Source organism: Pteropus alecto, unplaced genomic scaffold (genome assembly GCF_000325575.1).
Source record: "Pteropus alecto unplaced genomic scaffold, ASM32557v1 scaffold103, whole genome shotgun sequence".
Taxonomy (NCBI): Eukaryota; Metazoa; Chordata; class Mammalia; order Chiroptera; family Pteropodidae; genus Pteropus; species Pteropus alecto.
The window spans coordinates 3,335,183-3,353,376 of NW_006436288.1; the positions used below are offsets into that span (position 1 = coordinate 3,335,183).

The 18,194-nt window shown below is 34.6% G+C and overlaps 1 protein-coding gene across 1 annotated transcript in view; it reads left to right on the forward strand.

Annotated features, from left to right (window-relative positions):
* DERA (deoxyribose-phosphate aldolase) overlaps positions 1-8,227 on the forward strand; it is a 137,709-nt gene extending 129,482 nt beyond the window's left edge. Inside the window, exon 9 of the mRNA XM_025047414.1 lies at positions 6,908-8,227. Within this exon, the coding sequence (XP_024903182.1) occupies positions 6,908-6,934 (27 nt within the window). The 3' untranslated portion in view covers positions 6,935-8,227. The remainder of the gene's footprint in view (positions 1-6,907) is intronic.
* Positions 8,228-18,194: the final 9,967 nt, after the last annotated feature.

The window sequence follows — 18,194 nt, forward strand, 5'->3', positions numbered from 1 at the left end:
TAGACAAATCCAGAGTGTAGGATACTCTAAAAGACAAATTGATCATGACTTTTCAAAAAGGAAATGTCATGAAGAAAAAAGGAGTAGGATTTAGGTCTTAGATTAAAAAAGTCTAAAGAAACAGTTAACAACTAAATGTAATGAGTGAGACCTGACTGAATACTATTTAGAAAAAGAGTTTATAGAAGTCATTTTTTGGAATAATTGAGGAGAGTTAAATATGGACTGGATATCAGATATTCAATATGAAATTGTTAATTTCCTTAAGTGCAATAATATTATAATTATGTAGCAAAATGGCTTTATTTTAGGACTTGGTGAAGTATTTAAAAATGAGGTTTCGTGTTCACAATCTGTAATTTACTTCTTAATAATTCATCTATCTATCATCTATCTATCTATCTATCTATCTATCTATCTATCTATCTATCTATCCATCTATCTATCTATCATCTATCTATCATCTATCTCTCATCTATCAATCATCTATCATCTATCTAAGAAGAGAAAGAGATAGACTGAGCAAGTGTGACCAAATATTTACAACTAGTAAATCCAGGTTAATGATATATGGGTTTTTTTGGTATAATCTTGCAATTTTTCTGTTTAAAAGTTTTTAAAAATAAAGGTTGGGTGAACAAAGAATGCATATAGTAGAATTTTATTTAAGTAAGATTCAAAAATAGATAAGACTAATCTATGGCTTTAGATGTTGGGATATAGATTACCTCTGGAATGACTGAAGGTATTATGATTGGGAGGGAATACAAGAGAATTGAGATCTAAGATTTTTCTAAAACTTGAGAAGTGGTTACATGGCTATCTTCCCATTGAGATAGATCATCAAATTGCATGCTTATTATTTGTGCATTTTGTACTTGCAAAATTAAAAAGACAGAGTAGAACATTAACATTCTAGCATAGCTTGTTTCTCCTGGGGCTGAAGTGATTGGTTTTCAATATGAGGAAAGGGAAGGTAAAACTCTGGGCTTATAAAAGGCTATGTCTGAGTTTTGTCAAGACCTTCAGAAATCTCTTGAGTTTGAGGAAATTGAGACTTAAGCTATTTGGTATAGTTTATGCATGTAGCAAAGTAAAAAATTTGCCATTAGAATTGCTTACTTAAATATAAGATAAATTACAGTAATTAAATGATTTTCACTTTAGATGTTGAACTTGAAAGCGCTACTATAAAACATTTCGTTATCTACTGCTTTAAGTTCATTAGTGTACAGTAGTGTTATAGCTATTTCTGGAAAATTTTTACAGTAAGATCCAAATTACTTTTTTATGATAAGAGAGCTGGTACTCTATCTTCTAAGGGTAATGGTACTTCTAGGTGGAATGGAATCTAGTTTGTGGGCAAAAATAGATTTCTCTGAATCGATATCTTTCTCAGTCTTTGATCTTGGGTTAAGAAGAGAATAAATAGTTCTCCTCACTCTCTACTACTCCTCCCAACACCATGGATGGTTGCAGATCTACTGGATGATGGTTTAGAACCTATTCATTTACTATGGCATTTGCTGCTCAAAGGTGGTTAAGTCCTATAGTGGTATAAGATGGTCTTAATGGATACTATGGTGATTCTGTATGTATCATGACAGTTTCTGAGAAATAAAACCATTCACCATGACCTGAGTATTGTTTATCTTTCTCCTAACATAGTCATCCCTTCTTTCATTCATTTGTTCAACAGAGTCCTTCACCCAAATGTAAGTTTCATGTGGGCAGGGACTTCGACTGTCTTGTGCACTGTTGAATCCCTAGTACCTGTACCTGGCACATGGAAGGGGCTCAGAAACTATCTGTTGAAATAATGAATGAATAAATGTGCTTTGAAGACTTACTATGTGTCCAGAGTTATTCTAAGCATAGGAGAATTGGAAATTGAAGCTTACAGAGCACAACAGTGGACTCCTCTGCCTTCCTTGAATTTAAGGGATTTTAGCTCAGAGTTTATATCCTCAACTAATATGTTAGTTAAGGTAATGCTAACTGCTATAACAGGAAACCCCCCAAATCTTAGGGGTTTATCACATCAGACATTTATTTTTTACTTAGGTAACATTCAAAGTTTTTGATTGGTACTAGTTAAAGTGAGGGAGGCTCTGATACACTCGACACAGACATCTGAGCTCACTCTGACCATTGATATCCAGCTGGCAGAAGAGAAGGGATAAAGGAGGCACACTTTTTTTTAACCATCTTGGCTTGAAATTATTCCTACCACTTTTGCTCACATTGCATTGGCAAGGACTAACCATACCCTTCCTTAACCCCTACTCTATGTGCAGTGGAGACTGAGCAGGTATGGCTACGTGGGCGTGTGCAGCCCAAGACCCCAAGCTCAGAAGAACTCCATGTTGGGTTTAATGCTCTGCTATCCTATTTTGAAATTCTTAATAATTAAAATTAAAAAAGGGTTCTGCATTTTTACTTTGTACTAGACCATACATATTATTTAGCAGGGCCCGAGGCTGAGAAATATAATCTGTGACAGGGCAACCTATTTCCAAAGACAATTCTACATTATGGAAGTGGATTATGAGTATTTGGTAAACAATGAGCAATTTTTACCACACTTGAGTATTGTTTCCATGTTGGAAGCAAATAAGAGTCCACATGATATTTAAAAATATCTGATATTTAAGAACCCCCAGTAGCCAGGTGAAAAGAGTCAGAAAACTGATGCCGAACTAATGCTTTCGTAGATGACAGAATTCCACTAACTTGGCTAGGAAAAATTTAGAGTAGGAGCGTATCGTAATAGAATGGACATCTTGCACACAAGGTCCTATGGAAAGACAACATGGCCCAGATGTATGTGATGACTGTAACTACAAGAGAGCTTTTCTAGTACTTTGAATTAAAGAAATATTTAATAAGTATATAGTATGTGTCAGTCATTCATTTATAGTTGTGATACTACAGTTAAAATAGAAAAGAAAATCCCTGCTTCAGAGCTTATATTTAGTGCCATTCTTTTATATTTTAAAAACAAATTTATAGGACTATAACTGACATACAATAAACTGCATATATTTAAACATATAATTTAATATTAATTTAAAGTAATATAATTTAGCATGTATATATTACCTGTTATAGCCCCTCTTCACCCCATTCAATACCCAACCATTGATCTGCTTTTTATCAATATGGATTAGTTTGTATTTTCTAGATGTTTATATATATGTTCTATTTTTTTTGGTCTGACTGCTTTCTCTCAACATAATTATTTTGATATTTATCCACGGAATTCCACTATATAGATATATCATATTGTTTATCCATTTATTTGTTGATGGATATTTTGGTTGTTTTTCAGTTATTGACTATTACAAATAAAGTTGCTGTGAACATTGGTGTACAAGTTGTTGTGTGGAGATAGGCTTTCATATCTCTTAAGTAAATACCTAGGAATAGAATAGTTGGTATAGGTATATTTTAACTTTTAAAGAAATTGTTTAACTGTTTTTCAAAGTGGTTTTACCATTTACATTTCCTTCAGCAGTGTATGAGAGTTCCAGCTGCTCCATTAGTAGTTTTAATTTTTGAGATTTTAATAGGCATATAATGGTATTTAATAGTGTGGTTTTAATTTCCATTTTCCTAACTACTAATGATGTCTTCTATTCAATACAGTTTTTGTTATTTCTGCTTTATATGCTAATTATCTTTCAAGGAGAGTTAAATAATAAGAAAATAGTTTATATATTATCTATATAGTTTCTAATGTATTATTTTAGCTTGTGCATTTAAAAAATATTTTGCTTTCATTTTTGAAAGATATTTTTACTGGATATAATATTCTAGGTTGACAGTTTTATTTTCCAAGTACTTTAAAAATGCTGTTCCACTGTCTTCTTGTTTGTCTTGTTTCCAGTGAGAAGTCCGTTATCCTCATTATCTTTGTTCTTCTGTATATAATGTGACTTTTTTTCCTCTGACTGCTTAAAAACTTTTTTTTTTAAATATGGGTTTTAAGCAGCTTGGTTTTGATGTTCTTTGTTGTAGTTTTCTTCATGTATATTGTACTTGGTATTTGTTGGCGTCTAGGATTTGTGGGTTTATAGTTTTCATCAAACTCAGAAAAATTTGATCATTATATCTTTAAATATTTTATCTATCTGCCCTCTCTCTTTTGTAGATACCAATTACATGTATATTTAGCCACTTGAAGATGTTCCACAACTCATGGAAAATCTGTTCATTATTTTTTAGTCTTTTTTCTTTCTGTGTTTCTTTTTGGATAGTTTCTTATTCTATGTCTAAAAATTCACTAATATTTTCATCTGCAGCATCTGATCTCTTGTCATTCCCATATGGTTCATTTTTCATTCTGGCATTGTAATTTTAATTTCCAGAAGTTTTATTTGTATCTTTTATATATTTTCATGTCTCTACTTAACATGTTCAGTCTTTCCTCTAACTTAGTGAATATACAAAATACAGTTATAGTAACTATATAAATATCCTTGTCTACTACCAATCCCATCACCTGTGTTATTTTTGGGCAGAATTCTATTATGGGGCATAATTTTTATATACTCCAGGGAGACTCACTCTAGATCTCTAGAGCTCTGTCTGTAGCTCTCTCCTCTCTGGTTGCCCTTCCTTATGAATTCTAGCTGCGGTGACCTACCTAGACTTGCTCTGTTACCTCAATTCAAGGACACCTCTGGGCTCTACCTGGATTCTCCTTTCCTGTATCATCATTATTATTTTTTTTAGTTTTTTTTTTTTTTTTTCACGCAGAGGGGTAAGTCTGGTTGCTTATTCATCTTGGCTGGAAGTGAATGCTTGATCACCCCTTAGAATCTCACTACCACCAGCACCCCCCACCCCTGCTTAAAAAAAAAAAAGACACTGGAAGAAAATTGAATATTGGAGAAGAATATAAATTCCTTGCCCACAATTGATAGTCGATAAATGAATGATGTAGTTTGTTTGGAAGAGATACTTCTGGGAAGAAATGCAAAGGAGGAAGAGAAGCAGAATGTATTTGCATTCATCATGCCACATCTTGTTGTTGGGGATAAAAGAAGCAGAGCCTTCAGTGATGTCATTCATCAGATATTACTGGTTTAGAAAGCAACAGTAGCAAGTGTAGATATCAATGAAAGGAAGTATTACTGTATAGCAGAATGGGAACACTTCAATTTTTCATGCTAATGTCTTCATAGGAGTAAAAGAAAACACATTTTAGCAGATGCTAAAAAAAAGGTAAAATGTATAGTGTCTACACCATAAAATATTTTTGGATTGAGATGTGCAATTCGTGAAATAATGTCACAATACTTCAAAGACCAGTCTCTTGCTGCTCTGATCGTACCCTGAACTTCCTTTTTTCCTCACCTATGAAACAAAATGTTGCATGAACCAGTGATGTTTGGGGAGAACCCAGTATGTCGATGAAGACATTATCTTAGCTCTGTGGAATGGGGAATCCTGCAGCCTGAAAAAAATGGGAGACTGTTGTGCCTACCAGCATTACTGTGAGCACATTATTCATCACATTAAACGGAGGACCACTTAAAGTTTGGAAAAAAATAAAACATAGACTAAGCCACTGAGTATTATATCATTCTTGAAATACAAACTGTCCTGTACTTTTCTTTTAATCTACTTAAGTACCTGAAAAGGTTGTTTTGTTTAAAATTTTTAGTTTAATTTTATTTATTTATATTTAAAAATAACTTAGATTTTTTTCTGTTACAGTAGACATACAATATTATATTAGCTTCAGGTGTATAGCATAGTGATTAGACATCTGTATGACTTATGAAGTGATCACCCTGACAAGTCCAGCACCCATCTGACATCATACATATTTATTACAATATTATTGACTGTATTCCCCATTCTGTAGTTCACATCCTTATGACTTTTATAATTTGGTAATTTGTACATCCCAGTCCCCTCCTCTTTTTTGCCATCCTCCCAAACTCCCTTCCACCTGGCAACCATCAAAATGCTCTCTGTATCTTTGAGTTTGTTTTGTTTTGTTTGTTCATTTATTTTGATTTTTGGATTCCACATATAAGTGAAATCATATGGTATTTGTCTTTCTCTGTCTGACTTATTTCACTTAGCATAATACCTTCTAGGTCCATTCATGTTGTTGTAAATGGAAAGATTTCATTCTTTTCTATGGCTGAGTAATATTCTATTGTATGTATGTACTACATCTTCTTTAACTATTCATCTATCAATGGACACTTAGGTTATTTTCATATCTTGGCTGTTGTAAATAATACTGCAATGAACATAGTATTTTCAAATTAGTGTTTGGGGTTTCTTCAGATAAGTACCCAGAAATGCTGAAAAGGTTTAAGAAGGGATTTTAATGATTTAATACAAGAACTGTGCACAGAATTGGCAAGTCTGAAAAAAATTTTGTTTCTCCTTTAAACTATTGAATAAAGAATGGCAGAGTTTCTGAGATTGCAATATATGGCTTATTGGCATAAAAACCGTGTGTCACAAGGGCCATTTTAGACAATGGGAATGTAGCTTCATTTTTACCCACTGAGGTGAGATTCCATTCCACTGACTTTCACAACATAGCCCATGTCACTGAGTTGGGAACTAAGATGAGCTAACACCGTGGTTTCTATATGGTAGATGACAAACACTGCAATCTCCCTAATATATTTTTCAAATCAAAATAAGTATTTTTATAGTTACTTCTATATCATGAAAATTCAGTTTCTTCCATACACGGCAGTATGAGATTGTCGCAGACATCCTCTGATGAATCCTAAATTATCTTGCACTTGTTATTCATTTGTTTTTGTTAACTGTGCAACTCCATTGACCTCTCAACATGCAGATATTCCTGGGAGGGGTCTCACACATCTCATGGTGAAAGTTTTTAACAGATCATTTTTCCCTTTCACAGAAGAGACTGGTCAACATGAAAGGCTGAATACCTTGAGAGAGGAAGGAATAATAGAAGGAATGCAGCAAAGGAGGACAAGAACCATATAACTCCTACTTCAGCATTTTGCTAAGGAGCAGTGATGCCATCATTTATTCATTCATTCATTCAATTCGACAAACATTTATTGAGTGTAAACAAATTATTTTTTATATCTTTCTTCTTTCCAAAAAGGATTTTTGTGTTGTGTACACACACACCCAGTTCTCAATGTGAACATGAAGTAAACCTAAGACCACAGAATAACATATTACAGAAAAATGTAAAAAGTGGCTGATCATAGCTCAAGGTTTATAGAAAGTGCTCTGTAAATGAATGTGTTATGGGTTATGACAGGCACAATTCAGAGGAAAGGAGAACTCCCAGAAGAAAAGTGGTAGGATTGGTGAGTAACTAGAAGTGGAGGTCGCCCCAAGATTTCTGGCTTGGGCAACTAAGAGTCATTATAACAGATATAAAATATAGTCCAAGGAACAAATTTAGGGGGAAGATAATGAGTTCAGTTTTGGAAATATGGAGTTTGAAGGCAATATCCAGTTGGCATTTGGGTATACTGGCCTGGAGCTAAGGAAAGATGTTTCTAAACTGGAGGTAGAGCTTTTGGAGTTATCTGTTTTTAGGTGGTAGTTTAATATGTCAGTTGATGGGATTGCCCAGGAAGATTGAATACACTGAAAAGAAGGCCAAGAATAGTATAACAACTTTAATGGGCAGCACAAACAATGTGGAAAAGACAGAATTGGGAGTAGGGGCACAGAATTGCAAGAAAGAAACCAAAAGATGGTGATGTGACTGAAACTAAGAGAGGTGAAAATTTCAATGAGGATAAAAATAGATAGTGGTGGCAAATGCTTTAGAGGGATTAGTGAGACCAATTTAGAAATTGGAAACTGGGGAACAACTCAGATATTTCCAGTAATGTAATGGAAGTGAAAGCCAGAATTCAGTAGGTTGAAGAGTGAATGTCAGGGAAAGATGCATAGATGTTAAGTGCATCTTTCAAGTTAGGTTAAGTCTATTAAATCCCCAAATTGTGGTCTCTGGCCAAGGAATTATATTTTGCTACTAGGAATTATCAGAGATGTGCACAAAAATGTACATACACAGATATTCATCAAAACATTATTCATAATGATAAAAAATTGGAAACAACCTTCATGCTCAATTATAACATTGCTTAAGTAATTTATGATTTTGTCATATGATAAAAAGTATTCTGCTGTTAAAATTTTGTTCAAGAAATATACAAAAATAAAAAATGCTTGTAAATATGTTCTCTAAGACATTTGTATTGAGACCATATTCATTTTGTAATTTTGGAGAAAGTTATTAAAAATGCTGTGTATACTCGAACTAAGCCTGGCTATAAATTTAGGACATAGATAAGGCAGTTAGTGGAGAAGTTAAGTCAAGGAATAATTTTTCTTTTCTTTATTTTCATTTTCCTCCTCTATTCTCCTTCTTACTCTTTAATTAATTAGAGACGCTGTGTCGTGCTTATTTGCTCAGAAGAAGGAGCCAGTAGAGAAAGGCTTAAAATACTGAGGACTGGTTGTGGGACAGGAGTGAATAAGTGAGAAAGCAATATTCATCTGAAGTTGGGAGAAAATCAGATCCAGAAAAGAGACAGAGTGTAATGATAAGCAAGAAGGAAGATGGAATGGGGGAAGATGGAATGGGGGAGGATATAAGTAGATAGAGACAGGAGAGAAAATTTGAGAAATGTTCATCCAATGTGCTTTACTTTTTTTGTGAAAGAGAAAACTAGATCATCCATCTGGAAAATATAAGTGGGGCATGGGTGGGGCTGAAGACTAGAGAAGGGGTGAAGTTTAGGAATAGGATCATTTGCAGGGAATGAGAAAGGACACATGAGTCTTACGAATAAATTTTATAATGCATGCCTTGTTTCCTTTGATATCAATTCCGTGATAAGACAAAAAATAAAGGAGAACAGAGTCCAAAAATTGTGAGATATGGTGCCCATTCTTATGGAACTTACATCTGATTGGGGAGTTGAACCATAGGCATTCGAAAAGTTAATTACATTACAAGATAATTTTGCCATAATGATGAAAGTGGCATAAAGAACCAGAGAAATGATTGATCACTTACAATTGGAGTAGTCAAGGAAAATTTTATATTTTTACATTGCTTTTTGTATTTATTTATTTCTATAAAGTAGGCACTGTCATCTTCACATTTCTTGGTACATGACAAGCACTTAATAACCATCACTAAATGGACTAAAGAATAAATTAATAAACAAATAAAGTAAGGTCTAAATGGGTGGAGGGGTAGAAATTCATTTCAGTAGGATTATGGCAACATATAGAAACATTAAAGAATGGAGAAAAGAAAGGAGAAAAGAGTATTTCCTGAGTATATACATGTCAGGCACTGTGTTATATGCTTTCACCTACATTAGAGACTCATTTAATTGTCCCTATAATTCTGTGAAATAGATATAAATATCTCCACTTCAAAAAATAAAAAAGTTACAGAGAGATTAGGTGACTTGCTCACATAGTGAATAAATGTCATCACTGGGACTGGAATCTCTGAACACAAGGGTGGTTCTAGGGCAGTAAAGAGATGAGTTTTCATATACTCCCTTGTGAAAATGTGGCTCTCTCCAGCTTGACTAGAGCACATTGTGTTTCTCTACCTTTAAGCTCCTGTAACTACTAGTTACATCTCAATACATGGTGGTGTTGATGGCTTGAGTTCCCAGTTTTCTTCTGGAGTAGCTCATGTCTACAAAGCTGAATATTACTGTAACCCATGGTGACTAGGCCTCTCCTCCAGGGCATGCAGAGGGTGTGGCAGTGCAATCTTCACCACAGGCTGGGCTTAGAGTTCATAGTGGAGACTGGAGGTGATACACAGTTTAACCTGACTCAAGTTCAAGAATATTTAGAGATAAGCCTATTGGATAGAAAACCAGGAGGAGGATGGTTCCAGGAACTCTTAGGAATGTCTTTGCTGATCCCCTTCTCTATCCAGTTAGATGGCACTGGAAGAGTAGAAGCAGCCACCTCTGTACCCACAGTCCACCAAGAAGTCCACCAAGATTCCTAGCTTGTCCACTCCTCCTCCAGGTCTTCCAGCTCTCCCTCATGAGTGCTGTGAAGCTCCCTGAAGAACCTTAACCTTGCGGCAACCGTGTCATCTTGCTCTAGTAAATTGGTATCACAGAGCACTGGTAGGTGGCTTCTTGCACTTAATTAATTTTTATAAAATATGATAAAGTTTTTGCTCCAAGAGAACAAATTTTGTCTTCTAACAGATACATAGGCCAAATAAGAATGTAAAACTAAAACATATGTCAAAATTGCATCTTTAAGTATTCATTCATACAGTTGCCAAGAATCATCTATTTGAAAAATTTCCATGTATTAACAACTAAAAGCCATAGGTAACTTAAATAAATGTCTAATCTTTTTGCTAAAGGCTCAAGGTTTTTTTTTTTAAAAAATCATTTTTGTTTCTTTTTGAGTTCAGAAAATAAAAATTGAGGCATATTGGAAAACTTTTTTTCTTAATATAAAGTATATTTCCTAAATTATAGGACATGCAGTGACTAAAGATAATATAGACATCAAAGTTTCCAAGAAGCATTAAAGAAATAAACAGAAGTAAAAACTTGAGCATCATTTTGGCTGCATGTTTGTGTACAATTGAGAGTATTTAGGATAAATTCTTATATGTGAACTTGCTGTATTAATTATAAAAAATTTTGTAGATATTGCTGTCATATTGCAGTTTCACATCCTCAAGTTTAATTCATTTTAACACACTTATCTAACACACTAGTATTTAACACATTTTTTTGAGTCTTTCCCATGTTCAAAGTATGTCATTAGGGCTTGAGACAAAAAGTAGATAGAAGGTAATCCCTCCACTGAAGGAGTTCCTAATGGGGTGGGAAGACATCAGCATGAAAATCAATCATGACAACAGAGCTAGAGAATGTATCAAGTACATTGGGTAGTTAAAGGAAGCAGTGAATGATTATGCCTGAAAGTGCTGAGAAAATCTGCTCAGATAAAGTGACATTTAGTGAGGACTTTGAAGATAAGTAGAGGTCCACCAGATGGAGAATAACTTGGTACTGCTAATGAAAAGAGATATAGCAGAGTCAACATGGTTAAGCTGGATGTGGGGAGTTTGGTGGAGTGAGTGAGATGAGCTGGAAAAAGCAGGTTTGAGTCAGAATGCATATTTTGTTCTTTTGACAATGGGGAACTTTAGAAGTTATTTAAACAAAGGAGGGACAGTCTTATGTCTTTGCTTAGCGTAATACCTCTGCTAGCAGTTTTGTGACTAGAAGAGAGAAAGACAGAAGATAGGAAGGTATACTAGGAGGCCATTGTCATAAAGGAGCAAAAATAAGGCAGAAGAGTGTGGAAGAGAAGATGAATCTAAATGGTACTAATTGGGTGAAATAGTGAGGATTTGGTAAACCACTGAATGTAGGGTGCTGCTAATGAAGTGAGGTCACTCTGAGTTTCAGTTTAGATGACTGGGTTGATGATTATGATGATGATTAGGAGAATAATATGCTTCGTGTTGAATGTATTGAGTCACACCTCTTAGACAATTGGATGTGGATCAAGAATGTGTGTGGGTCAAGAGGATAAATACTTCCAAAGATGAAGACTTGGGAGACAAAGCAAACACATGGTAATTGAAGCTGAAGGAGTGGGTAAAATTCCCCGGGAGAACATAGTAGTGATAAAGAAAGAGGAATCATTTTAGAATATCAAGTTTAGTGGACAGTTGCAAGAGGAGATTTAATGAATTGGAGTCAGAAAGTAAGAACCAGAAGAGAGGACTGTGACAGTGCTTAGGGAAGAAAGAGTTTGAAGAGGAAGAGTTTGGTGAATAGCAAAATGCCATAAATAAATAAACTAAATTAAACCTAGTGATTGTATTATCAATGTTCTCCAGAAACACGGAACTAATAGTATCATCTTTCTATCTATCTATCTATCTCTATCTATCTATCTATCTATCTATCTATCTATCTATCTATCTATCTATCTATCTATCTATCTATCTATATCTATCTATCTATCTATCTATCTATCTATATCTATCATCTATCTATCTATCATCTATCTATCTATCACCTATCTATGTAATCTATCATTTATCTGAGTCTGAGTCCAAAGGGAGAAGATACGTCCCAGTTCAAGACAGTCAGGCGAAGAGACAGAATTCTCCTTTATTGCCTTTTATTCTATTCAAGCCCTTAATGGATTGGTTGAGGCCCACCTACATTAGGAATGGCAATCTGCTTTACTCAGCCTACCAACTCAGATGTTAATCTCATCAAAAAACATCCTCACGGTCACACCCAGAATAATATTTAATCAAATATCTGGGCACCCATCGCCCAGGCCAACTGATACATAGAATTTACCATCATAGCAGTGAAAAATCACTAGTGACCTGATCAAGAGGGGTTCCAGTTGATGATTCTGGTCATATGCAGATATCAAAGGATTGAGAAATAATGAGGAAATGAGTAAATAGAGACAGTAGGTGAAGACTTCCCATTAAGGAAAGTTAGTTGACAGGACAAGGAAGAGAAAAAATTGAGAAGATGAGTTGAGATTTCTTTTAAGGTGAAGGAAATGTGAATATGTTTAATATTTATTGGCTTGGACAGGCAGTTGTGAAAAGCAGGTGATTGAAGTGACAAATGGGAAGAAGAAATGATAGGGCAAGATACTGAGGAAGTGAGAAAGGAATGAAGTTTATATGCAAATAATTAGAAATTAAGCAACCTAATGGTAATAATAATAACATAATAAAGTGAGAAATATGTTCCATTGCCCAAGTATTAGGTTTAGGTTTTCAGCATTCAGAAATGTGAAAGATTCATAGAGAATTATACCCCAATACCTGTTCTATACATGTATGCAAGAAAGTGAATGATATCAAATGATTACAAACACAGGTGGTGTGATTTTTTTCAGCTGACTCAGAGTATGAGACTTGATCATTATAAAGGTGTCAGGAACACTATCTTGAATTGCTATCTAAAGTCCCTGCCTAATTCTCTGGCTACGATCTCAAATAGATATCAAGTCAAAGAAGTCACTTAGCTCAGAGAAAAAATGTAACAGAAAAATCTTCAAGTGTTATATAGATTTTTCAAGAATGACATAATCATCTTCTATAGCATTCAACCCCAGAATGGAAGTAAAAATGAAAGATTACTCTGAACATATGCAGAATGTCATCATTATGCAGAATCGAACACTGAATTGATAGTAAGCTTTAGTCAAAGAGGGACTTTATTCTATGCATCATTGTGTTCCTACTGCTTAGCTCCCAGGGCTTGGCACCTAGACAGCATCCAATAGATATTGGTTCAATGAGTAAATGAGAATGTTGTGATCCTAGGAATGTGTTGCAAATCTTCACTTAAATTAAATTTTGATATGTAAAGAAAAGTCTTCGGAGAACAAGCTCCTACATATCTTTGGAACTTTGAAGCAAAACTTTTACTTCAGAACATAAGGCCAAAAGATACTGAAAGGATAAGGAGAAATGTGAGGTGGAACTGGATACGAAATATGCCTAATACATGGATTGGCTGGAATGAAGTGAGACAGTGGCATTGCTCTCTGTAGTGGATGTGATAGTGCACTATCCAGATCCTCCTTAGGACTGAGGCACTCATGTCCACTTGACAATATTGGTGGCTGACAGCTCTTAGCTGAATGATTCTCAGGGAATTATCCTCAAGGGAAGAGAGCTACTTAGCCTAAAGACACACTGCTTCCCCAAGAACAGCTCACATTCAGTGACTGGTTAATGGGGGTGGTGCTGACGACAATAACGTCCCATGCCTCTTGCCTCAAGATTGGACAACTCTAAATAGTTCCTAGGCTTTCTATAGGATTGTCGAAGGTCTGTATTTTGCCTGCATCTCAGTTCCATACTTTCCTCTGTCCAGTTCTTCCTTCGCTCCCTCATAGATGTTGGCCTCCCATAAGCACTCACTCCTCATAAACCTAATGCATGGAGTTCTCTTTCTTGGAGTCAGCCTGCTGTGGCGACTCACCTGGGAAATTCTATGTCAATTATTATTTCTAAATAGAAAAGAAGGCACTCTTTTAAGAGCTAAAACACTCCAGGGAGAATTGGGTTTAAGGCTTTGGTTCCAGCTCAGTGCAGACACCCATGTACTCCAAAAAATTATAAAATGGTAACCAGAGAATCAAGTTTGGCTTACATGGATCAGAGCAAGTGTCTTTGTACTCTTACACAGAGGATGTCACTTTCTCACACTTGTAGCACAAGTGCTGAATGCATCATGTCCATACCTCTCAGCACCAAGACATACCTTGCTGGCTTTTGATTTTCTTATCTCAGTTCTTCCAAAGGTTATTCTCTTTTTCCTGCTGTTCCTAGATTTTATAGTTGATTCTTTTATTATTTTAAGAGCTCTTATTCTGTGGAGATAGATAAATTCCTCTTCTGACCCAGGTAAAACCCAAACTCTTTAATTTCATAACTTACTGTACTTCGTTCTTGAGATTAAAGCCAAATTTAGGTATTCCCTGAGACTTTCTTAGCATGTCTTAATTTTGAATCTGTTTTCTACTGTGTAGCTGTTTATTATTATGTTAGGACATTTAAAGATGTCAGTTGAATTTTAAGTATAGCTAAGATTTATTTAGCACTTATTATTTATTTGACATCTCTATTGTAAAATAAAAAACAGATACAGAAAATCACACAGAAATGCATAGATTAATGATGCACTTGTTGTAACACCTAGGTTTAGAAATAAAACTTTCCAGCTACCCTAGAAGCTCCTGTATATAACACATTTCAATCTCAACAATCCCCAAGGTAACCACTATCCTGAGTCTATAAGAATCACTTCCGTGTATCTTTTATGGTTTTATCAAAAAAGTGTGCATCCCTAGACACTGTCATTTTGTCTTGCCTGTTTTTAAAAATTTGTCTTTTAAATCTTTTTAAATCTGTAGTTACCTCCTCCATCCCTTTCTTTTCCTCACAAATTATCTGTTGAAGGACTTGAAGCATTTGATCTGAAGTTTCTCATAGTCCGGATTTTTCACTTTGACTCTTTGTTCTTCTGTATTCCCTACAAATTGGCAGCTGGATCCAGACACTTGATCAGGCTTCTGTTTGATCCCTTCTGCAAACGAAGGCATTTCAATCCCCATTTTATCCATTCGGATGTCTTTATTGAATCTAAAATTGTCCTGTATTTGGCTAGTGGGCTCTTCAAGTTGGTTTCTGAGTTCTTTTAACGTGACTTTTTGATAACTTCTTTACTATTAGGTGTGACAAGGTTTTCTAGGCTCATCTTGTTCATTTTCTGCCCTAGACATGGAAGTAGCTACTTCTCTAAGAAGATTTGGGTATTTCTTTCTTTTTTTCTTTTTTTGGGAAAATGGTATCTCAAAATCACAGTCTGTTTGTTAAGGAGAGCCACTGTTTCTAGGTCTCTTCAGTGGACAGAGTTACTTCATGGGTTCATACTGATAGTTCTAATTTAAATTCAGGAACACAGTTTTTTATTTAACCTCTGTATTGCATCTCTATTTCCTTTCTTCCATAACAAAATCTTAGTTCTCAAGAACATGGGGGATGATAAAATCAGAATATTGCATCATTATTCATTTACTAAATTTCAATGTTATATACACAAATACTAATACTACCACTGGCAATATCATCACTGAAAATAAACTATTTTTTTTTGCATACACTTTCCTCATGTCCCATTAATTTTCATGGCTGTCCTGTATCTATATTGCCTAAGCATATAACCATTAATACTATACTTTCCCCTTTTAATGATAGTATTTCTATAATAATTATATGTTTCATATATTTAGTCCTTGTGTCTATGTCTCTAGTGATATTGGTTCTCTGAAGCTCCTTTCTAGTATATACCTTAGAAAGGGCCCATGGAAATGATATTCCCTGAGTTCTTATATGTTGATAATAGTTTATTTATGCTCTTTATACCTGAAAGTCAGTTTTGCTGGATAAAAAAAATCCTTTTCTTTATATTTTCTTTAGACATTTCTTTCCTTGAGCATGTTAACTAGGTTGCTCTCTCTCTATTTTTTTCTGTTGTAAAGCATTGCTGTTATAAAGTAAGAGTAACTTTATTTTTTCTCTTATAAATCACTTGCCTTTTCTCCCTAGATGCTCAAAGAATTTTTTTTTTAAAAATCCTATGGTTTTATTACAATATGCCTTGGTGTTGGTCATTCTGAGTTGACAGTCTCAGATGTGTTCTTTCAATATATAGTTTCAATTAATTTTTAATTTCAAGAAAGTTTTCTTGAATTATTGTTTTTAGTGTTTGTTCTCTTCTTTGCTTTGGTTTTCTTCCTCAGGGATTTCTACATTATGTAATTTAAATCTTCTTTGCCAATATATTTTTTTGTCACTTTCTCTTTAATTCTTTTAATATATTTATTTATTTTTTATTTTAAAAATATTCTTCCTTTTCATCTTCTATTTTCTTAAGGCATATTTTGTGCTTATTTGTTTTTGTATTTCTTATAATAGAGTCTTCATTTCTGAAATGTCTTTTCATTTATTTATAATTCTTTCCTATGTTCTGTCACCTCATTTCTGAATTTTTCTAATTTTGATTTATACTGTTCTTTTACATCTTGTATCATTTCCTTAATGACTTTTCATTCGTTTTAAAATAGGTTACAGTTTTGATCTGTCCCTGTCTTTCTGATATGCTTTTATTATCTCTCGTGATATTATTCTGCTCTTTATTCTCTTTTATCTTATAATAACTTTGCATAGGACTTGACTTCGATACTTTCTGCAGCTCATTTTTATGTGAAGTCAGTTTTCTGAAATTGTAGAGGCCTGGATTCAGGGTAGCTGTTCTAACTTCAGAGAGTTCTCTATTTTCCATTGTTTTCTAAGACTGCCTGGTTCTGTTCTCCACTTTTATCTGGATCCCCTCCCCCTCCTTTGTCTCTATTGGGTCTGTTCTGTTCAATTTTGATTACGTCGCAGCAATTTCTCCTCAGTGCAGCCATGTCCCGGAGGAAAGCTCTCAGTACCAGCTCCCAGCAGTCCTCCAGCCCCGAGGGAGCGCTCCCTCTGCGTTTGTTCTTTACTGGATGAGCCCTTCCAGTATAGGCGGCTATTCTCAAATAGGCTCCTGGGGCTTTACCTTTGCTCCTCTCTGCTGTCCGCTGCACAGACGCTGATACCACGCCTAGCTTGTGGCTGTGGTGGTTTGTCCTCACATGCTCGTATTTTGAGGTTCGTAAAGAAATCTGGTCATTCAGTTTCATTGTAAAGATTGACCATGGGTTTTTGGTTTGCTATCTAATTCCTTTGCCTGTTTTAATGTAGAGATTCAGAGAGAGAAAAGAAAAATATACCATGTCCACTGCCACCATCTTCTCTGGAGCAATAAGTATTTGCCGAGCACTCTACTGTATTGTCTCATTCAACTTTAGAGACATTCCAGTGAGACTTGACTTGCATATAAGAGTAATTATTCTTATTTCATATACAAGGAAACCTAGATTCAAGAGGTCAAATAGTTCCTTAAGGTCACCTGGCCAGTAAATGGTAGTGTTGGGATGTGAACTTATTTTTGACTTCTAAGTTTTCTAACCTTTATGTCAAAAATATTTTAAAATTAGTTCTTTAAAGTTTAAAATATACATTCCCATATAATGTCCCCATATGGTTGAGAAAGTATTAGCAAATGTTCATTTTTGAACATAAGACTTTGGATAATTTTTGCTTTTCTTTGGTGTACATCCCTAGATTTCTCTAATGAGTATATATTAACTTTAAATTGAAAAGCTCGATACAACTTATTTTAAAAATTAAGATGACCATGGCTGACAGGTCCCTTGGCTAGTCTCAGAAGTTTATTTAACCCATGATGTATCTGAAATACAGTACAAATTTATGTGTATAAATATATTCTTGTATATATATACACATACATACACACATTTGATTAAAGCAATAAATCATGCCTCTCAATATTCATAGTTATAGCATAATTGTTAAGGTAAACAACGGTTAAAAATGTAGGGCCTATGTTTAAACAAACCTGTGTTTGAATTTCAGAACTTTGTCTTATTTGAGTTACCGTGAACAAAAGATTCTGTAAAATGGGGATAATTTCGTAGGGTTTCCTGCACATAAAATGACATAATGCATGTGAATCAAAGCACTTAAGTGCCCA